This window comes from Toxorhynchites rutilus, chromosome 1, assembly GCF_029784135.1.
Source record: "Toxorhynchites rutilus septentrionalis strain SRP chromosome 1, ASM2978413v1, whole genome shotgun sequence".
Classification (NCBI taxonomy): domain Eukaryota; kingdom Metazoa; phylum Arthropoda; class Insecta; order Diptera; family Culicidae; genus Toxorhynchites; species Toxorhynchites rutilus.
In genome coordinates this window covers 41,451,522-41,475,864 of record NC_073744.1, presented here as the reverse complement: position 1 = coordinate 41,475,864, position 24,343 = coordinate 41,451,522, and the positions used below count along the sequence as shown (strand labels likewise).

The window sequence follows — 24,343 nt, the reverse complement described above, 5'->3', positions numbered from 1 at the left end:
CTTAGTAGAATAATCTCTGAAATGTTTTTTTCATTGTAGAATCAGTTGACGATAATTGACTGATGATTCATTCTTGCCCTCGCAGAACGCTAGCTGATCATATGTCGCAATTAATTTCATGTCAATGCATTGGAAATTTACATCGAACGCTATTCCGGTGGCCTTTTTCGCAATTGACATAGACTCGGCTACAGTCGATTATATACATGTTGCACCAGCACCATTATTCCACATCTTATAATCACATCAATATATCTTTGGCACCGTGAGGAAACAACAACAATGACAACACATGCAAGTATCAAATATCATGCTACATGTTATTTAGTATTGCCTCAGTGGAATTGCACCTCTAGGCATCGTTCGTACAACGTAAACCAAGCGCGAAACAAGCGTTCGCCATAGCACGCATACAGAGCCATATATTGGTGGCTTGAAACTACTAGGAATATAAACACTTCTCATCATTTTGCGTTATTCTCAAAAGAAACTATTCTGTTTATATTACTGGCCTCCAAAAAAGTTGCATTACTTTCTCATACTCGAGATAAGCGCAGCTGCCACCCTTAGTGGAGGAAGTTTTTCTACTGGCAAGCGAAACCTAATCACATACAACTTTCCAGAACGACATTTACTTTCTTGGTGTCTAAACAAGCGAAATAAACTCTTTTTGTTAATATCAACAACCTCGAAAACAGTAGCATTGCTTTATTATGATCAAGATTAGTGCGATCCTAGTTGAAGGCAGTTTTAGGACTGGCACGCGAGCCCAAATAACTTATAACATGCTTGGTATTCCCCAAATGATTTTTTGGCGCACATCCTTAATGCCTGCTTCGCCATAACGTCAGATTAATACATTCATGCAATGTCAAAGGCACCAACGAAGCCCTTATGATGACGAAAAACAAACAATGTTAACTGCTTGGAAAAATACTGAATCATGCCACACAGTTTGTACTCTGCTGTAACACCCATCGATGCGAATTCGCTGATGAGTTTGTCAAGAGCGACCGCCTTCACCACCAGCGGGGGGAGCTTGATTTTGGTTGCTGCCTGGGTAAAGACGTTGACATTTTCGACCGACGCGCCGAAGTCGCCTACTTCGCTGTTGTTCGATGCGTTGTCACACTCGCGAAGGCTCGGTTCAGTGCGAGCGCTCTCCACTGCACCAACATCGCGTGCTTCACTAGATGACGCTTGCCTCGAATTGATTGCCCCTGGCAATGCGTTCGCTTTTTGCAGTGCTCGAGCCAGCCTTCCTTTTCTTCTTGCCCATCACACACTACGCGAAGCGTCCAATTTATGACGCGGAAAGAAAAACACACGATACGAATAACGCCAAAAACGAACTGAAAAAACCACACGACGATATCCAAGTTGGATTACCACTGGTGGGGTCCAATCTTAGATCGAAGCGCAGCGAAAGCAAAGTGAACTGGATTACTCAACAGTCCGATGCCGAATGAAAGTTTGCCTCAGCGAGATCCACTGTTTATATTCTAGGCAAGTATTCCCCTCCATTGTTCTTCTTTTCCTTTGTTCACGGAGACTTTAAATCCTACGATTTCCCCTTCGCTGCTCGTCGATAAGTTGCTCGTTATTGACAGCTCTGTTCGGGAAAGCACACAAATGGGCAGAACGAATGTATGGGAAAATGGAAACGCCTAAAGTTTTCATGTATTTTCACCATTTACAAACCAGGAGATTCTAATGTATAGCATATTAAACAAATCTTAGGGAATTTCCGATTCGTTTACTATGTAAATCACCAAAATCCGTTCGCGGCAAAAATAGTTATTAACGTTAACATTATTTCATAAAAACGTGACTTGTTTTCTGATTTGGCACCCTTAATGAAAGACATAGTTCTACGTCAAAAATATTTATAATTTATTGTCTTTTTTACAGTAAATAGGCTCTTTTAATATGTTTGTCGCGTTATAACGCCATGTTAATGAAATGTTATGAATTTGCTTATTATTTTCAACAATTTTTCCAAATACATCATTATGGTAAAACTATATGTTTAGGAGTTACGTTGAAAAACATTATCGCTACGTTATGTAGTAATCCACATGTCTTCAAATTTTTTTCAACGTAACTCATATATTTTTACCATAATTATGCATTTGAAAAAGTTATTGAGAATTAGAGGCAAATTCATCAAATTTCATGAACATGGCGGTATAACACGACAAACATATTAAAAGAGCCTATCTACTATAAAAAATACAATGAATTAGAAATATTTTGTTAAATATCTTGGCTGAATGGCTGATTTTAGAAGGAGTTTGTTTTTTGTTTTAAATCACATCAGAATACATAATTTGTGCCTGAAAATGATTGTTAACATACACAATTCCAAGTTTCGACAATTCATAAAAAATCGATGTTCCACAAAGTTCGTCAAAAATAATTTTACCATCTTGTACTCATTTTTTTTTTATTTTTTATATGACTTCTATTTTAATTAAAAAATATTTAAAAATAAATATATAAATTAAACAAAAAAAAAATTAAATTGAAACAGACAATAAATTAGAAATGTTTTTTCAAATATCTCGAGAATGGCTGCATTTAGAAGAAGAGATTGATAAAGAGCTTTTTATTTTAAATTAGCTGACCCGGCAAACTTCGTCCCGCCCAAAATTTATTTTTCGTTATCAAATTCACGTTTTCCTACTAAGCGCACCTTCATGTGTCCAATCGCAGAACTGTTCATTGAGTAATCTTTTAATCTACCCTTTAACATTATTATTTACTACAAAATTTTAATACTTACTTTTCAATAATACTTTCAATACCAAAACTCGACAATATCAGAGTATTTTTAGACACAATTCTCGTGCAAGATTTTGCATCCACTTGCAAATAACACTTTTCTCCGTTACATGGAATAAATGTTTGATACAGAAAATATGATAGAATGAAGACAGCCCTAAATCGGACAATTTCTTTCTCGAGTTTTGCTCTTATCAACACATTCGGCGATTCATTTTTATTTATATAGATATAAGACGATAGAGGAGTGCGTTTTATCACATTAAAATTCATTTCCACTTTCGAACAAAGATCAATTTCGTTACCGCAAACATCAAACGGACTTACAACGCTTGTCAATATGTAATTGTAGAACACATGCGAATTGAATTTTTCGAATTTTCCCATTTTCGTTCAGAGTTTTCCCAATGTTTTCAATTATCATGTTTGGTTGAAATATGTACATTATTTTTATGGAACCCCTTCTCGTTTTCAGAGGAGGAAGGGGTGTCATACCATCATAGAAACATTTCTCGTACCCAAAAACCCTCACATCCCAAATTTGACCCCATTTGCTTGATTAGTTCTCGAGTTATATATAAGTTTGTGTTTCATTTGTATGGGAGTCCCCCCTTTAAATAGGAGGGAGGAGTGTCGAACTATCATCAAAACGTTTATTGATCCCTAAAACCTCCATATGCCTTATTTGGTTCCATTTGATCGATTAGTTCTTGAATTATGCAGAAATGTATGCTTCATTTGTGAGGCAGTCCCTCCTAAGAGAAGAAGGAGGAGTATCTAACTACCATAGAATCATTCATTGCACCTTAAAATCTTCATATGCCTAATTTGGTTTCATTTACTTGATTAATTCTCGAGTAATGCAGAAATTTGTTTTTCATTTGTATGGCAACCTCCCCTAAGAGTGGGAGGAGGAGTATCTAAGCACCATAGAATCATTTATTGCACCCCTTAGAGAGGGGGGAGGGGTTTCGAACTATCATAAGAACCTACCCCGACCCCAAAAACCCCTACATACCAATTTTTATTTTTACCATTTACAAACCAGGAGATTCTAATGTATAGCATATTAAACAAATCTTAGGGAATTTCCGATTCGTTTACTATGTAAATCACCAAAATCCGTTCGCGGCAAAAATAGTTATTAACGTTAACATTATTTCATAAAAACGTGACTTGTTTTCTGATTTGGCACCCTTAATGAAAGACATAGTTCTACGTCAAAAATATTTATAATTTATTGTCTTTTTTACAGTAAATAGGCTCTTTTAATATGTTTGTCGCGTTATAACGCCATGTTAATGAAATGTTATGAATTTGCTTATTATTTTCAACAATTTTTCCAAATACATCATTATGGTAAAACTATATGTTTAGGAGTTACGTTGAAAAACATTATCGCTACGTTATGTAGTAATCCACATGTCTTCAAATTTTTTTCAACGTAACTCATATATTTTTACCATAATTATGCATTTGAAAAAGTTATTGAGAATTAGAGGCAAATTCATCAAATTTCATGAACATGGCGGTATAACACGACAAACATATTAAAAGAGCCTATCTACTATAAAAAATACAATGAATTAGAAATATTTTGTTAAATATCTTGGCTGAATGGCTGATTTTAGAAGGAGTTTGTTTTTTGTTTTAAATCACATCAGAATACATAATTTGTGCCTGAAAATGATTGTTAACATACACAATTCCAAGTTTCGACAATTCATAAAAAATCGATGTTCCACAAAGTTCGTCAAAAATAATTTTACCATCTTGTACTCATTTTCTTTTTTATTTTCTATATGACTTCTATTTTAATTAAAAAATATTTAAAAATACATATATAAATTAAACAAAAAAAAAATTAAATTGAAACAGACAATAAATTAGAAATGTTTTTTCAAATATCTCGAGAATGGCTGCATTTAGAAGAAGAGATTGATAAAGAGCTTTTTATTTTAAATTAGCTGAGCTTTTTATTTTAAATTGTGAGGCAGTCCCTCCTAAGAGAAGAAGGAGGAGTATCTAACTACCATAGAATCATTCATTGCACCTTAAAATCTTCATATGCCTAATTTGGTTTCATTTACTTGATTAATTCTCGAGTAATGCAGAAATTTGTTTTTCATTTGTATGGCAACCTCCCCTAAGAGTGGGAGGAGGAGTATCTAAGCACCATAGAATCATTTATTGCACCCCTTAGAGAGGGGGGAGGGGTTTCGAACTATCATAAGAACCTACCCCGACCCCAAAAACCCCTACATACCAATTTTTATGTCGATTGGTTCAGTAGTTCAATAGTTTCCTTTTATGTTTCTTTATGTGATAAATAAAAGTAACACAACTTTTAGAGTGACACCTCACGTACTCAGTTCACTAATCAAAACTGACTTCTTCTATTCACTCTCGTTCGATATACACTTACAGTATAGTAGTTTTCATGTCAGGGGTATTCAACATTTACTCAGTCTTTACTGGTACACCACATTTCCGAGTCCATAAGAATCAGACAGACAGACAGACAGAAACCCATTTTTATATACAGGGCTTTCCAACTTTAAATTCCGAAAGTAAATTGAAATAAAACACACTTAGAATTCGAATTTCGATGAAACTTTTATTTCAAATTAAAGTTTGGTTTTTGCCATTATGTGTGAAATACAACATCATTCAAATGTCCTCGCTTCCTCGCACACCTTGATCCGGAACAGGTAATTTTCGATGACTTTTTGGCACATATGGGGCGGTATCTCGGTCATAACTTCACGAATGTTGTCTTTCAAATGTTCAAAAGTTTGCGGAGAGTTGGCATAGACACGGTCTTTCGCATAACCCTACAAAAAAGTCTAGCGGGTTCAAATCGCATGATCGCATGAATTGGCCGTCCAAATTGGCATCACCAAAACGCGAAATTATGCGTCCCTCAAATTTTGTTCGCAATATGGCCATGTTCGGTCGTGTTGTGTGGCACGTGGCGCCGTCCTGCTGAAACCACATGTCATCCGTATCCATATCTTCAATTTGTGGCAAAAAAAATCGGTTAACATGCGGCCATAGCGCTCACCATTCACAGTTACCGTCTCGCCGTCCTCATTTTCAAAAAAAAAAAACGGCCCGATGACTCCACCAGACCATAATGCGCACCAAACAGTGACTTTTGGCAGATGCAATGGCCTCTCAATAATCACGTGTGGATTTTCTGAGCCCCATATACGGAAATTTTGGGTGTTCACATAGCCACCGAGCTCGAAATGTGCCTCATCGCTGAAGAAAATTTGATGCGAAAATTCAGCATTTTGCTGCTGTTGTTCGTTCACCCAATCGACGTATGCCCGACGCATTCCATGGTCACCACGCTCTAATTTTTGTACCAGTTGGACTTTATATGGATGTAGGTGCAAGTCCAAATGCAAAATTCGCCACAATGATGTGTTTGACAAGCCCAGTTGCTGAGCACGCCGTGGAATCGAAACATTCGGGTCATCCTCCACACTGGCAGCAACAGCAGTAATATTTTCGGCCGAACGCACATTACGATGATGCACAGGTTTCACAATATCCACTACGGATCCAATTTGTTCGAATTTACGCACTACATTAGCGATTGTGTGCTCTGTAGACCGTCCATGACGACCAAAATCCGTCCGTAATGCTCGAAAAACATTTGCCGATTTTTCATCATTTTTTATAGTATAATTTAACAAAATTAACACGTTGTGCGATGCTAACACGATCCATATTGTAAAATGGCAGACATTCAACTAACGATATGACGCTTTGGTTGACAGCTATGTCAATCGGTTGTCAGCGCAGGGCTGTATACTTTCGGAAGCCCGAAATGGAAAACCCTGTATATAGATCACATCAGGATTCGTAATTTGTAACTAAAAGTGATTGTTCACATACAAAAATTCGATTCATAAAAATTTGATGTTCCACAAAGTTCGCCAAACATAATTTTACCATCTTGGACCCATTTTTTAAAATTTCTACATGACTTCAATTTTATATGAAAAAATAAAAAAATATGTATTTTAGATATTACAAATTAAAGTTTTGTTTTGTAAATAAAAAAAGAGCACTTTTTTTCAGTGTATATTTGTTCTCACATTGTAACATCAATACTTTTTCTAGGGCACTATTTAGGTACGACTCATAGTTTTTGAGATATAAACTATCGAAAATTCCTCTTACTATAATCGATACGTCCTTTTCAAAAGTTACACTTGAGTCAAAAAATTCCCAAACGCTGTGGAATGCTCATATTTCCTCAAACCCAAACGGAATACAAACTTTCGTTCGAATCAAAAATACAAGCTTTTAAAATCTGCATTTCTAGTTCGGTTTCATTTGGAATTGCACAATACGAATATAATCAAAAATAACCAAAACAAAACTCATTTTTTTGAGAGTGTAATTTTTTTTTTCAAAGCAGACTACCTAGTTGGCTTCAGTTTGATTCGTCGATCATTTGAATCGGTCAAGTAGTTCAAAAGTTATGAAACTTGATTTTTTGGACCACTTTGAAATGGAATTGAGCACCTCAATAAAAAAATATAATATTTTGCGATAAGGAACAACACTACTACTTTTCACGGATATTTAGCAATTTCTTGTCAAATTTCGCATCGGACGTTAATTAATTATTGGGAGAAATACATTTTTATTGTTGAAAAACATGATTCGAAATGAGAGACGGCAATGATCCAAACTCAATTTATCATCCAATAATGATCTGATTGTTTAATGTAACGCATCCGTAATTCATTCCCTACTATTAGAACCATTTTGAGTATCATTTTCACTAATCAGTACAATGGGAAAATGCGGCGATTGCAGGTGCCAATTTACGCTGAATCATTTAATATAGTGTAAAAGAAGTCGATTACGCGATGAGTAGCTGACTTCAATTAGTGTTTGCAATTAGCACTCAATTTGTTGAGTGGTAATCTTCAACGGGTTGATAAACATTGTCTGCCGATTACTGCACGGCTAGACCTCGGAGTGTTTATTCTGATGATGTTCTTCGACGCTTCAAACATTGTAATTATTATTTATTTCTCGATACGTACGCTTCGGAACGCTAATCCTCTAACAGTGACTCGATGATGCAAGATCGATCCCGGAAATCGGATGATAATCTTTCTTCCCTAACATTGAATCCGTCCCACGCGAACGCACTCTGGTCGCGGAGGAAATAATTATAGCCGTGATTGCCTGTTGTACCTGATGTTTCCAACTGGGCCGGTAGTCGGGAGATATATATTTGCAGGTAATACCCGATACGCGTAATTCCAGCTTTGCATGGGTCAACCAATTATAGAGCCTCTTAGGGGCTGTCCACATGAAAAAGCACGATTTGATACAAACCCCCCCCCCCTCCCCCTCCTTGGACAAGCGTGGACATTTTCATACCCCTCCCCCTGTTGTCCAGGTGGACAGTTCTCCTTATTTTATTAGAATAATAGTAAATAACTGAATTGCGCATAAAATAAATTTTAATTCCATTTAAGTTTATTTTTTGTCCAATTTCACTAGCTGTTCCCTGCCACGCTTTGCTGTGTCGCATTTAGGTTTTATGACAGAGAAATGAGTAGCAAAACAAAGCATATTTCAAATGAGTTTAATTTGGAAATACTTGTAATACTTTGTTTTTCTATTATCTGCGAAGATATAAAGGCTATCTGGTTTGGCAACACAGAAACGCGCAATGTACAGTTGCACAATCCGTATCCGAATATACATTACACAATTCCAAAGATTAATCTTGAACAACGCCAATCGAATAAAACAAATGGATTTAGAACAATTATCAGATACAAATTAAGTTCACGATTTTTAAACACTTACAAAGAAATGTGCTGCTATCACATAGAATACATATTCAATGTTGAAAAGATAATTTAAGTTCACAGATTAATTTCAGAAGTGTACTTATTCCATCTGGAAATCTTAAAGCTTCCTCAGGCGTTGGCAGTAGCAACCATAATCTTTGAAGTGGATTGTATTATGTGTATAATGTGTCAAGAAAAGAAAAGGTAAAGTAGGAAGCATGAACTGATAGCTATAGATCTTCACTTGACAAAGGATTGAGAAGTAAAGGGTCGAATTTTATTAAGCGATTTCGGAACGCCTGTAGCTTCGATAGAAATGATGACATAATTTTAAAAAAATACAGCTACAAATTTCCTTAGGGATATTGTACGTACATTTTTTATGTGTATATGCGAGATAGATGTGTATATAAAGAGATAGACTTTTTGGATTGCTTCAAAGTTTTTATAGATTTTGAAAATATATTTCCAATCAACCTGACTATTTCGCTTCCATTTGATTCATAGAAGGTTTCAGTAAAACTATTTACTACAGAGTTATTCACTATAAAATGAAAAAAATATCCTTTAACTTTGAATGAAGATTTTTTCTTCATTCAATAGCATTGCATTGAGTGTCTAGATAGCTTCCAAAATGCTCGCGGGGAAAAATTACATCAGAAAACTCACGACTCATTATTTTTCTACTAACCTTGCACGAAAACTCATTTGTATTGCTGTTTTATTTTTCTTCCGCATAAACACTTTTCAAAACGTCACTCATAAAATTCGAACAGTTTACTAGAGAGCAATTCAACGCCGAATTAATCCGCCGCTGCTCCGCCCCTTTCCATTTTTTAAAAATTTGTTCATTTTTCCTAAAAATCATAGCCAATCATAGCCAGTTGCCCGATTGAAACAATTTTTTGGGAAATCAATAAGCTTCCATTTTTTCTAATGTTCAAACTAATGAGAAAACTTTCTCATAAATTGAATAACATATCGGAAGCTATTATATTTGTTTAAACTATTGTTATATATAGTTTGTTAGGTAGCTAATCCGGAATACTTCAGGTGATCCAGTTTATTTCCAAACGTTGCATTTTTGGAAAATTTATAAAAAAACACAAAATTTGAAGTTTCTTCTTTACATCTAAACATTACTTGGTGCCATTAATTTGAATGTTTTACAACTGCATTCGACGCAAAATTTTCTTATCTTTCAAATTAACAGTATAATTATTCTAAGTAGCGTCAAGAAAAGTTCAACAATGTCCAAGTTGAAAATCGACCATAAAGGGCGAACACGAAATTATTGCGACACATTCAACAGGGCATAACTTTTTTACCATTGGGTAAAAATCAACCAAATTTTGCACACTTTCTCATTGATGTGTATTGTCTACATGCTGTCAAACTCGAAGTCGTGTTTTTCGATTCAACGAAAATGGAATTGAACCAACGCGAGTCGAAGGAACAAATTTATTCCAAACACCTGGAATTTCCTGACCTGTCGCACTGGCAGTTGGGAAAAATGTTAAACATTCACCATTCAACCGTCTCCAGAGTGTTGAAGCGGTTCCAGGAGCGGTTGACGTTGGACCACGGCAGAGGAGCTGGAAGAAAACTGGGACCGGAGAACAAAAAGACGGAGGGAAAGGTGAAGCGGATGATTAAAGCATATCCCAACGTCTCAAGCCGTGAGTTGGCTAAAAAGATCGGCATGTCGCAGAGCTACGTCCAGAAGGCAAAGAAGAGAGTTGGACTGCATACATACAAGGTACAGAACTTCCCAAACCGCGATGAGCGGCAACAATCGACGGCTAAAACTCGGGCACGGAAGCTCTACGAGAAGATGCTGACAAAATATGGCTGCCTTGTGATGGACGACGAAACGTACATAAAAGCCGATTTTAAGCAAATTTCGGGGTTGGAGTTTTTCACCGGCAAGAGCAAGTTCGATGTGGACGACAAATTTAAGAAGAAGAAAATGTCAAAATTCGCCTCCAAATATCTCGTTTGGCAGGCCATCTGCTCTTGCGGACTGAGGAGTGAGCCTTTCGTGACAAAGGGCACAGTAAATGGCGAGGTCTACAAATCTGGTGCCTCGAGAAGCGTCTTTTGCCGTTCTTGCAGCAGCACGACGAAGCTCCGCTATTTTGGCCAGATTTGGCATCATGCCACTATTCTAAAAGTGTCCTGGAGTGGTATGAGTCCAATTCTGTCCATTTTGTTCCAAAGGACATGAACCCGCCAAACTGTCCGGAGCTGCGCCCGGTGGAGCAGTACTGGGCAATAATGAAGCGGGAACTTCGGAAGAGCAATAAGACAGTCAAAGACGAGAAGGACATGTTAAGAAAATGGAAAAAAAACTGAGAAACTGGTACCGGATGACACTGTAAAGACTTTGATGGAGGGCGTCAAGCGAAAATGCGTTCAAATTTATACTCAAGGCTTCATCGATTAACTTTTCTTTTGATTTTTGAAGTAAATATATGTATAAAACTGTGCTCCCTTGGCCGAGTGGTTAGCGTCATAACTAACATGCCGGGTGTTCGGGTTCGATTCCCGTTCTGGTCGGGGGAATTTTTCGTCAAAGAAATTTCCTCCGACTGGCACTGTGATCACGCGTATTCTAGAGCTTGCCACTCAGAATGCATTCAAGGTGTGTTATTTGGCATAGAAATCTCAACTAAGTTCTAATAAAAATGACGCAAGTGATACTACGTTGAGACGGCGAAGTTCCTCTAGGAACGTTAGTACCATTGAAGAAGAAGAAGATATGTATAAAACTACCCTAAAGTTTTGGTTTGATTCTAAACATTATAAGAAAATTGGCATGACATTTTCGGTGTCGCAATAATTTCGTGTTCGCCCTTTATGTGTAGGACTTTTTCTTCAAATATGATCTTTTAACACCTCCTGAAAAACTGGCTCAATTGTTTTAAGTGATGCATGGGCAATCTCATGCAAATGTAAACATTAATTCCTAGAAATTGATGAAATGAAAAACGATTTTACACGCAATTCTGCATGAAAAACTATACAGAAATTATTATCCTAAGACTAACTGTTCTTGAAATATAACAAAATGTATAGTGAATTATATTTGATGAAAAATCATTTACGCATATCATGAAATCTGAACCATTGTGGAATCGTTGAATTTTTATAATTTTGGGCTATGAGGGTTTATGCATATCCTTTAACTATAAAAGTTCGATCATAGGAAATAGTTTGGTCATTCACAGTTTACGTGAGATATTTTTATAATACAGATTTCACTGAAGAAGATCAATGATATGACAAAAAATACATGAACGTTTGACTAAGCAGCACTCTCAGGCGGCTCAATCCGTTTATTAACAAATACGGAGATTCTTGAATATGTGTTATTTAATTCAATTTTGAATGTATAGGTGGTTGTTTTAAAAAAAATATATAATCCTGTTCACGTGAACTCAGTTTATACCCGCTCTCCGTGGACAAGCGTGGCATTTTCTTGCCCCCTACCCCTCCCTAAAGTGGTCCACGTGGTATATGGACAGCCCCTTATGCTGTTGCTGAAGCAGCAGAAGCTACAGCTGTAAATGCTAGATATTGATTAAAATTACTAGAGTCTCGAATTGTCATTTATGCGTGTTTCCTTCTCTCTTCATTTCCAGGTGGTCACAGCACATTCTTCGCCATGCTGAACTCATTTGTACATATTGTTATGTATTTCTACTACATGGTAGCTGCTCTAGGACCAAAGTACCAGAAGTACATCTGGTGGAAGAAGTACCTAACCGCTTTCCAAATGGTACGTTAGCCCTAGTGGTCAACCTCAGCTTAATAAATGCGTCAAGATTATTCTACATGACTCGTTGAAGCTGTACGCTCGCCTCGCCTCATTTAGAATGCAATCGCGATAGATAATTGATAGAGGAACCAGATCAGCCTCCGCAAGGGCGCACACGCACAGTATCTGGCGATGTGTAGTCGTGGATTTTTGCAAGGTTATCCGGTTTGTCAGCATGACGGATTTAAATTTGCATACCTACCCGATATCTCGCGTCTCAAAATACGATCCCATTGGTTCACCACAATTCCTTCTTTATTTTAGGTGCAATTCGTGGCTATCTTCACCCATCAGTTCCAACTGTTGTTTACCGAATGCGACTACCCGAAAGGCTTCATGGTGTGGATCGGTCTCCACGGCGTCATGTTTCTGTTCCTGTTTTCGGACTTCTACAAGCAGGCATACAGCAAACGAAAATCGGCCATCGCGAAACGGGCCGCCGACAAGGAAGCGACATCATCAACCAAATACGATGCCCTGAACCAAAATGGAAGCAGCAGTATCCACCACCTCAACGGACATCATCTTCATGTGTACCAGAACGGGAAGCTTTCGAACGGAGATTTGGTCAACAATAACCAGGGGGCGTGCATGGTGAGTGGGGTGCTGCTACCCGCGTTGATGGCTGGAACAAATGAATACAAAAAGGGGTGTCTGATCGCTACTTGAAGTGCAAGTGTGCGCAAAACCGGTCGTAACTCTTCTCAAGCTTAGCTAATTCCTTTTGGAGAGCCGTAAAACTACGCAGTAGCTTAGCAGGCGGTGCAAAAAAAAAGTTTGAACTTGAATTAATGAACGCGTAATTCGACCGCAAATAGGTATTGTAGTCATCCATCCGCAAAGGACAAAGGCAAATTATCCTCAGGATGGCTAATAGACGATCATCGATCAGAATTAGCCGGCAAGTAACTGAAATGTAACTACCGAGCACGGTTAACATAATTGAACAAAAACGACCATTTCGATGATTGGCTGAAATTGAACTATCCACGTGTGGATATTTGCAGCGGGAAAACGCTTTGTTGTTTCGTTTTAACCGTTGAGTTCTCAAGGGCGAACGATAGCGTGACTGACACTGCATCGAGCGATCGTCGCACTTATTGACGTCAGTTAGTGGCAACCGGTAGCAATTTCAATTTGTAAACGAAGTTTTTCTACAATGTTTTCCAAATACTGAGATGGATAAGAGCGTTTACGTATGGAAATTGGATTGTTGTGATTGCTTAGTGAATGCATCGAAGCGTTATCAATATCTTGTATAATCATTCCTATTTCCTATGCATAACTGGCCTATTTTCATTGTTAGTTCAGGAGAACGAAACATGCAGGTGAATTCCTGATTCCTCGAAAATGCTCTTTGGAACTTAATTCATTCATGATTATTAACACGTTGCGCCCCGGATTGATCTTGCTGCGCTTTCGATTTAGTCATCAAGAGTATTTTTACACTATCATTGCCGATCCCCGCTCCCAAAGATATTTTTTGTATAAAAATTAAATAGTCAGAAATTCAACTAGAAAGTAGTCACATATCGTAAAACATCCGCAAACAACCATAATCTCTTTTATTTCCTTATTTAGTAACTGTCAATCCCAGCGATTAACGTTTGTCTAAAGAAATGCTCAATGTCAGCCCCTAGGTACCGACACAGGGCTCAACGTGTAAAGCATAAATGGCGAAAAAAACTCTAGTTATCGATTTTCATGATCCCATTTCTTAAGTTTCTTAAGTGTGACACAACATCTCTTCTGTTGGCCGATGCCGAGGAATGAATGGTAGGGGGTTTCATCAAATGCCCTGCCTATAACGGAGCCTGTGGAGCACCGAGGCGCCCTCCACAGTATTTCCGCCCTTACTGCATTAAGCGGTTCACATTCGTGAAATATATTAGACAAGAAGTTCTTGATCTAACACTCTGCGTTGCTAAATTATCAGATGAGATAAAAATCGGAATGTGTCAAATGAAGAATCGGTATCTGATCATAAACATATAATGTTTAATTACAATTCTGGTGATTTTTTCATCGAACAATTCAGAGATCCGAGAAAAACAAATTGGGATAGTTATCATTCCAAACTTCAGGAGAAGATTTTGATATCAGTGGAAAGTATTTCTGGAACAAAAGACTTAAAAAAAATTGTCTAGAAAACTCTTCAACAAAGCAAAAATAACTTCTGATTAGACAGATTACAAAAACTGTCTAACAGAATATAACAAAGAAATCCGAAAATCTAAGAGAAGAGATCGGAAGTTCACCTGTGAACAGGTAGAAAGTTTACCGGTTACAGCAAGACTTCATAAAGCCCAACGGACTTGGTAGTCTGAAAAAAGGAAACGGTCAATATACAACCAACTCCCAGGAAACACTTAGCATCATGATGGAAACACACTCCCCTGGCTTAATCCAATTGACTTCTGGGCACGCACAGGTCTTCAATACAGCTCAATCTTGTTCAATCAGAGACGAGAATAGAGCTAATGAAATGGCTAGGGCGGTCTTTACGAAGTCAAGGGTTGAGTGGGCAGTGGATTCCTTGAAGCCCTTTAAATCTCCAGGACCAGATGGGATTTATCCGGTGATGTTACAAAAAGCAAGGATATCACTGTCCTTCTTCTGACAGAGATGCTTATGGCTAACATGGTACTAAGCTACATTCCTAGTAAATGGCGAGAAGTCCGGGTTATATTTATTCCCGAGGCTGGTATTCCTGATAGGACGATTCCCGAAGCTTATAGACCAATTAGTCTAACATCTGTCATCTCAAAAACTGTGGCAAAGGTCATTGATCTTCATATCAAATCATAATATTTGAACAGGAGACCATTGAACAAATTTCAATTTGCCTACCAAGCAAATAAATCAACGGAAACAGCGCTTCACACGTTAATTTCAAAAACAGAGAAGTCTTTTGATACTAAAGAAATCTCACTTATAGCTTTTCTTGATTTGGAGGGAGCATTTGACAATGTATCCCACAACTCTATAAATAAAGCTATGAAAAATTGTAAGGGGTTGTATCTAGGACACGATCACGTATGTTCAACGTAGAACTACGCAATTATATTATGCAATCCACTTGTTTACCACTTTGAATATTATTTTAGAATGCATCGAAATTTTTGTAATAGATTGTGTTCTTCGTTACAAATAAATTTGATGAACGTCCTTTTTACGTTTGATATTATGCCTAGGACTACCAAAATATGTGAACGGAAGAATTGTCAAATGATCAGCCCCTAAATTTTAAATTTCCCTCTGAAATTATTGCACATCTCACGCTTACGTAGTTCTCGAACCGCGAAAGTTCATTCCACTCTAGTATCTGAAATGACGATTTTCCCGGGCTTCTCAGTTTAAAAGTACGTATTAGGGAAACATACTCCGGTCTGCACAAAGACAAGCGAGTACAAAAGTACTCAACACCAAAAAATACCCTCGACTTGCATGTATTTTCAACGCGGATTCCCCCAGGCACATTGATATTGAAGTCCGTGTTAGGGAAACACAGCTCGGTGGGAACAAAAATACCCCAGTTAGGGCGTTTAGATAACGCTTGACATTTTACAGTTATTCAATTGTTCATTTCATGAAAAAATAACATTTTATCAATTGTGATAGACGCGTAGAAATTCTTCCTATCAATTTATGCAAACATCTTTCCGACCTGTTAAGAAATGTTCGAGTTATAAGCATTCGAAGTACGGGTAGGGTTAGCACACAAAATGGCAGAACAAATGTATGAGAAAAACTATGGATGGGTTCTACCTATGATATAACCGCAAGGTTGACGTAGGACTGCCGTTGGCTTAGTAATGGCTTAGTAATTGTATTTCTTCAATTAGCAATAATCCCACCTCGGATGTCCCTCATTGGGTACAATATCGCCGCTGCGCAGAGCTATCTATTGATTAAATTATTGATTAATCTAGTGAATGAATTAAACTATTTACGAATATTCAATTGCGAACTAATCCCAATTTATTTCAATTCATGCATTATGGTAGTAGTTATTGCAGCAAATAGTTATCAACATTTAGCCTAATCATCAAACGGTATGCGTTCAGTGAGCTGGCGACATGAAGAGATATCTTCTAATGCAGTCTTGAATAATCGAGCCAAAGCGTTGCATTTGTACCCGCTTTTGTAGACCATGTTAGCAAAACGAATTCCGGAGTGTAAAAAAGCATGGGGGTATAAAAGTATTGCCGGCTTGAATGTATCTGAAATGCCGATGCCCGAATGCCCAATTTCTTGGTTTCGGAATCTGTATTGGGAAAACACATTACGGTTTGCAAAAATGCAAGCGAGTACAAACGTACCCGTAGTTTGCATCTATTTTGCAATGCCAATTTCCCCAGGCTCCATGATTTTTAAATATGTGTTAGGGAAACATTCCAATTTGCAAAAACGCAAACGAGTACAAAAGTACCCGCTGCTTGCATCTAATTTGTTATGCCAATTTCTCCTGGCTACATGGTTTTGAAGTCTGTGTTAGGGAAACATTCCAATTTCCAGATACGTAAGCGAGTACAAAAGTACCCACTGCTTGCATCTATTTTGCAATGTCGATTTCGCCAGACTTCATGGTTTTGAAGTTTGTGTTAGGGAAACATCCATCCATTCCAGCGATCGTACCTCAATCGTTGCGCAATCATAACTGTTGCACAATCATAACGGAGTGGATTTCCGAGCGGCACTCGTTTATATACCGATTGTTGTAATTTCAATAGCGTGTTTTGAAAGCAATTTTAGGGCTATTGAAACAAGTTTTGGATCAAAAAGTAGCAAGCATATAACGCGTAGACATTTTATCTTTCGAATGAAGTGTTTATCATACCATTTCGTTTAGTTATTTAGGAGCTATTAACGTTCAAAATCTCGTTCTCCGGCGTAACGCCTTCGTTTTCGAAACTTTGAACTTACACCCCAGTATAGAAATGAAAGACGTAGTCCTACGTCAAAAAGAAAGTTCTTCCAGTTTTCATGAATTTAAACTGTTTATAGATTAGCGAATTGTAGTGTATAGCATATCAAACAAATCTTAAAGAATTGCCGATTCAATTGGTGTACAAACCATGAGAACTCGTACACAATGAAAATAGTTATTAACGTGACCTTTATTTCATAAAAACGTGACCTGTTTTCTGATGGCACTATTCCTGAAAGACGTAGTTCTACGTCAAAAATGTAGTTTTGACATGTGCATCTCCAGCTGGATACATACCATGCTAACCAACCGACTAATAGCAGCTAAATTAGGAGGATCTACTCTAACAACGAAACCAAATAGAGGTTGCCCTCAAGGAGTAGTTCTGTCTCCTCTGTTGTGGTCCCTAGTTGTCGACGATCTTCTTAATAACCTAGCTAATTAAGGATACAAAGTCATTGGTTTTTTTGATGACATAAACATTTTGGTGTGGGATAAATGTGAGTATACTATTTCCAATAGAATGCAAACAGCCCTTAACTACACACTCAAATGGTGCAACTTGGAAGAACTTTGTGTTGATCCTTCAGAAACGGTCATAATTCCATTTAACAAAAAAAGAAAATATAAGATTCCATCTCTTAAATTGGGCGGTGTACAATTGGAGCTTTCAAAACGAACCAAATACTTGACCAAAAGCTAAGTTGGAACGACCAACTGAAGTATGCAATATCTAAAGTCCAGACTGCGTTCTGGACTTAAAGTAGTATATTCGGGAGAAAGTGGGGACTAAAACCTAGAATGATTCACTGGATTGACTCGGCAATTGTGAAACCCAGACTAAGATATGCCTCGCTAGTGTGGTGGCCTAAAACTACACAAATATCAGCTCAGAAAAAGCTCGGGAAACTACAACGTCTGGTATACTTATCTATAACTGGAGCAATGCCCAGCGCACCCTCCAAAGCCATAGATGCTCTTTTATACTTTCTAGCCTTGCACCAATATATGCAATTTGAAGAGGAAAAAGATGGTCTTAGCTCGTATAAAACATTTCCTAGAAGGAGATCTCACAGGTTATTACAAATCCTGAAAGATTTTCAACTGAACACAAGTAACACTAGTAAGAGTTTGGCTGAAAAGTTTATAAAACTTTTTTTTTGCAAAATTCAATTTTATTATTCAACATAATTGCCTTCGAGGGCGATACAGCGATTGTAGCGATCTTGCAACTTCTCGATACCATTTTTATAGTACTCTTTCGGTTTTTCCAAAATAGACCTCAGTTTCAGTAATCACTTCATCATCGGTCTTAAATTTCTTGCCAGCGAGCGTTCTCTTCAGGTCTGCGAACAGAAAATAGTCGCTGGGAGCCAGATCTGGAGAATACGGTGAAGGCGGAAGCAATTTGAAGCCCAATTCATGCAATTTTGCCATCGTTTTCATTGATTTGTGATTTTTCCATTTTTTTCGCAATAACAAAAGTTGCTTCACTCTCAATGCTGTAACTCATGAATCAATAGACCGATTGCTGTCAGATTTTGACACGTATCCATTGAAATGTGGTGCTTTGTGATAGTCAAGTAGATTTTTGCAAGAGACACCATCTAGACGTCAACCTTATGAACTTTTCAGCCGAACTGTTAAGCATGAATGAAGACTGGATGGGAACAACTTCAGTGTTCCCTTCAAAGTGATTGAATTCAATCGCAACGAATGGGAAGAAGGTGGTCCCAAAACTCGTCCAGGATCACTCGTGTTTTATACCGATGGACCTAAAATTGGTAAATCTACGGGAGCTGGGATCACTGGACCAGGAATCGACATGTCAATTCCAATGGGACAGTGGCCTACAGTTTTTCAAGCAGAAATACAGGCTATTGTAACATGTACACATATTTGTTTGACTAGAAAATACAGGTATGCCAAACGGTCAATATACAACCCACTCCCAGGAAACACTTAATATCATGATGGAAGCACACTTTCCAGGCTCAATCCAATTGACTTCCGGACACGCACAGGTTTTCAATACAGCTCAATCTTGTTCAATCAAAGACGAGAATAGAGCTAATGAAATGGCTAGGGTGGTCTTTACAAAGTCAAGGGTTTCTGGTTTGGGAATGCGTTCTATCCTTAAAACAACTAGCTGCTACTAACGAAGTTAATCTATACTGGGTGCCTGGTCACTGCGGTACCTTCTATACCTAAAAATAATCTATAATAAAAAAAGCCGATCTCTTAGCAAGATTAAGATCATCAACTAAATACGTCGGGCCTGAGCCATTTTTTGTGAGTGATCTTCATCATGCATGAAATCTGAGTTCAAAACCTGGGAAATATCAATGATTGAAGCTAGCTGGAGGGCTCGATTAACACCAAAACAATCCAAATTATTCATTACACGTTGTAACTGAATAACACGCAACCTAATAAGGTAGATTTGAGTACATTAACCGGTCTATTGACCGGGCACTGTCCGAGCACGTATCACCTTAAAATCGAAATAACTATCGTTTCGGCAATGCAAGCTGAAACTTCGGAACATTTACTGTGCCAATGCATTACACTAAGAGCCCCCGCAGACTGCGGACTGATTTGTCGGCCGATAGTTTGGTCGACTTCTTAATCAGTACGGAGAGGTATGCATGTGCGCACATTACGCCGATTCAGTTGGATCGATTTTTAAACCAGTAGGCCGACCCGACCAAACTGTTGGTTGACAGAAAGTCTGTAGTATGCGGGGGCTCTAATTCAGCGAGGACTGCGTATTCTTGGAAAGGGCATTCTTATGCCTAACGAAAATTGGTCTGCTGAACCAAAAAAAGGTAAGGAACATTATAAAGGAAGTCATACTGGAGTGAACTTATATAGATCAAACTAATGGTCGCAGTGGTACAATGCTCCTACAGAAGAAAAAGAGAAGAAACCCTTTTTAGTGACCACGGCGACGATTTCTACGTTACGACAGGGCACGTAAACGCGATACTCAATCACAAAGAGATCGCAATGCATTATATCATTTGCTTGGGTCCAGCTGGAGACGACAACACGTAATTTGTCTGGCCTCATCCGAGTAGTCTCGGTATCCTCGGTGAGTTTGTTTGTCAGCTCTTTTCAGATCCGAATAACATGAGGGGCTTAGATTTTCGTCTAAAGTATTCAATGAACAGGCCTTTGGAGACCCTCTGGGAACACTTTTTGACCAAAATCCAGTTTTTCTTCATTCTCCTCATCCTCAGAAATTATTTTTTCTAATTTCTTCTTCTTCTTCTGCTGGTTTCTACCTCACTCTCCTCACTGGAATACCGAAAAGTTTGAAAAAACATATAATATTGGAAAATTTGATTTCAAATTGGGGTGGATTTGTGCCCAAAGTTTCACAAAGTTTCGCTGCAATCTGAGATTATACCATACAAGTGAAACACAAATTTCTGCATTGCTCGAGAATGAATCAAGCAACGAAACCGAATTAGGTATATGGAGGTTTTAGGACGCAATAAATGTTTTCACGGTGGTTAGACACTCCACCCCCTCTTCAAGGGGGAGCTGCCATACAAATGAAAGACAAATTTCTGCATGACTCGAAAACTAATCAAGAAAATACCAAATTTGGCATGTGTAGGTTTTAGGGGACATAAAACATTTCTATGACGAATAGACACTCCTACCGTCTCTCTGAGGGGGGAGGGGACTGCCATACAAATGAAGCATACAATTCCGCATAATTCAAGAACTTATCAAGCAAACGGAACTAAATTTGACATGTGGAGGTTTTAAGATGCAATAATTGTTTCTATGGTGGTTCGACACTCCTCCCCCCTCTCTTAGGGTGGACTGTCATACAAATGAAAAACAGATTTTTGCATAACTTGAAAACTAATCAAGCAAATGGAGCCAAATTCGGCATGTGAATATTTTAAAGGCACGAAATGTTTCTTTGGTGAATAGACACTCCTCCCCCTCTCTAAGGGAAGAAGAGGGGAGGGGTCTGTCTTTATTCTATAATATTCTCTGTATCAAACATTTATTCCATGAAATGGAGAAACATGTTATTTGCAAGTGGTTGAAAAATATATTATATTATAATGATGAGTTTTGGTAGAAGTACTAGGATTTTTTTAGTAAAGGGTAAATTCAACGGGGTCGATTAGAAGATCAATCAATGAACAGTTCTGCGATTGGACTCATGAACTTGCGCTTAGTAAGAAAACGTGATTGCTAGTATGAAATATTTTTTTAAGCTTTTAAAAATGACACGATCGAAGTTATTCCAATAATTTACGTTCAATATAATGGAGACGCCTTGTAAATTGCGAACAATAAAACAACACGGGACTACATTAGGGTCCAATGCTACGGAAGATGATTGACTGCTACCGCATAGAATAGTCCCAGTGATCGGAGCGTTCCTAACAAAAAGTTCAGTGTCAGTACCTAGGAACCGACGCGGGGCTTAACGTGGTAATTATATCCAGTAAAATCTAGCAAATACGGTACAAAATAACAACAAGTGACTCTGATCTCCGGCCCACACTGGCATTTTGTCCGATCAACAACACTTACATGAAGTTAGGGAGATGCATTACTCTCTGCCATCGATTGCATTCAAAGTAAAGGATTATCGCAGCCGTACTTTGCCCTTCCGGCAGTAACCGGTATGTGCGGCTTACGACGTCGAGAATTAGCATATAACTCTAATCGAATTCAACAACACGGCCACACTTGTGCGTTGTACCATCAAGTAGCGCGCGAATCTCATTACCATAGCACTATAACCCCGGCTATCCTCCGATACCAAACTAACGCTCCCCTCTTATTTCAGCCCCTCCTCGAGGACGATGAGTCGCTCCACCAGCGCAAAGTGACGGCCAATCGAGTCTACATGAACGGTGGTTCGAAGACGACGAATTCCTACTGCAACGGCAACTCGAACGGCTTCGTCGAAGCCGTCCGGGAAGGAGTCTTCGGTGGGGACGCCCCGCCTGTGGCGGGCGGACCTTCGACTTTGGATAGCGCGCGGAAGCTGCAATAACCACTCGTTGCCGACCGTACAAAAAGACGACGACGCCACCAGCACCGACGTCGTCTGGTGTAGTGTGAAATGGTTAACTTAGTTTCTCCTTCCGCGCTGACAAATTTTTGACCCTTCTCTGCTTTCCGTTTGACGCAAAATCGCTTGCGCGCTATTCTTTTCCGTACCACCCCCTCCCCCACAGCCGGTTCTGTGAAGCTTTGTTGTTTCCGAAATGTGGGGTGACAAGCATTGATGAAGAAGTGCGAAAGTTTATTCAGCGAAAAAAAATGATAGATGTAACAATTGTCTATATAATAAGGAATAAAAGTGTTTGAGCGAATGAGCGAGATAGTCACTATATTTAGCGGATGAATGTGAGAGAATGCAAGGAGGATGAATAGAATAGATTTTTTCTCTGTGTAGGATATTCGAACAAATCTAGGGTCAGATCTGGACGACTGTTGTCTTTTTGGCATTTAGGAAGTGTTCTCTTTATTGAAGGGTAGGATTGTTTGAAAAACAATTGAAGTCTGCTACCAAGCAACTGTTTTTTAATCTTTACAGTGTTCTAAACATAGAAGAGATAAGAAAAATCACACAGTTACTATTTTTGAACAACTCTCACAAACGTATTTATTTTTCAACAAAAACATTTTTGCGTCTCACACGAAATTTAAAACACAATGACTCTCGCTTACAGAAGATTTTTATTCTATTGCTATAGCAATAAAGTCCCAACTCTTCAATGTTGCCTTTTTCCATTTATGCATTTCTTTTATGACGGTTTTGTTTTAAATTATCCAACCCTAAGTAGAAGTTTTATCTGATTCAAATACCAAATGACAGTTCGGACATATTCAGCCACACAAACAACAACACTTGCTCAAATAATGTATTATTTCATGCTCTTGATTATAATTTAATGTTTTAATCCTCTCACCCTGCATAACACGCTGCGTGAGTTCAGTTGAACCTAAAGCAAAAAAAAAACACTATCGAGGTGACAGTTTCCAGTAACTTGTAGTCGGCAGATTAATATAGCATAGGGACGATCAACTTCGGGACAGGACGGGAAATAACGATTATTTATCGCATTTTTTACAATACACAAGCTTTTTGAAACACCCTTAATCACCCAACACTAAATTCTCCATACTAGAGACTAAAGAGCTCTAGAGAATCGTTGGTATTGGAACGGAACGAATAAAAATAATGCTTTGGCAACGACCCACCCGACTCACTCACAATTTGAAACACACAAACAAATACACGCACCCTACTACCAATTGTAAGTAATGTGTAGACCATTGATTTTCGTCATTGTCGTCGATTAAGTTAAGTGTTTTATATCATGATTTTTGAAAGAGACTTTTTGGAAGGAAGCCGATCTGGATTCTTCCGGGAGCTCGCCGGAGAGAACGAAGGATCGAAGGTGTGAAGCTACGCGCAGCCGTATGATTTCTTGTTATCTAGGTTAAATAGTTAGTGTAAGACTGTGTGCGGCGTCCGCTCGGTAATGGAGAGGGAGCTTAGGGGCGAACAAACGAATAAATGATAATGAAACTAACTATTGTTGTAAAAGAAGCTGGTCCAAATAAAAGATTAAGTTTAACTCATGGATGCAACTTTAGTTACCGGAAATGACGATGAAAGAAAGTTCCTTGTTTTGCTTGCAGAACGCCACGTCATTTATGCTTCCCAATGAGGTGAAAGATACAGCTCACATTTCTCGTCTGAAGCAAGCAAATCAGAAAAAGGGTGGGTAATGCCGGGAACATTACCGGAGAGACGTAGAACTACACCTATTTATTTATTTAAAATGGTACTACATCCCATTAAGAGGTTAGATTTTCTTTACAAATACAGTTGTTTCTCAACTACAGACCAGCAGATACAGTGATAGACATTCGTTTAGCTGCACTTGAAAAAAAACTTGAAATACTTACAAAACAACTAGG

The 24,343-nt window shown here is 38.2% G+C and overlaps 1 protein-coding gene across 4 annotated transcripts in view; it reads left to right on the top strand.

Moving 5' to 3' along the window:
* Positions 1-24,001, top strand: part of LOC129775591 (elongation of very long chain fatty acids protein AAEL008004) — a 108,309-nt gene extending 84,308 nt beyond the window's left edge. For all 4 annotated transcript variants that reach the window (XM_055780524.1, XM_055780497.1, XM_055780506.1 and 1 more), the window contains 3 exons: positions 12,263-12,399; positions 12,703-13,032; positions 22,194-24,001. In XM_055780524.1, the coding sequence (XP_055636499.1) occupies positions 12,263-12,399; positions 12,703-13,032; positions 22,194-22,403 (677 nt within the window). In that variant the 3' untranslated portion in view covers positions 22,404-24,001. The remainder of the gene's footprint in view (positions 1-12,262; positions 12,400-12,702; positions 13,033-22,193) is intronic.
* Positions 24,002-24,343: the final 342 nt, after the last annotated feature.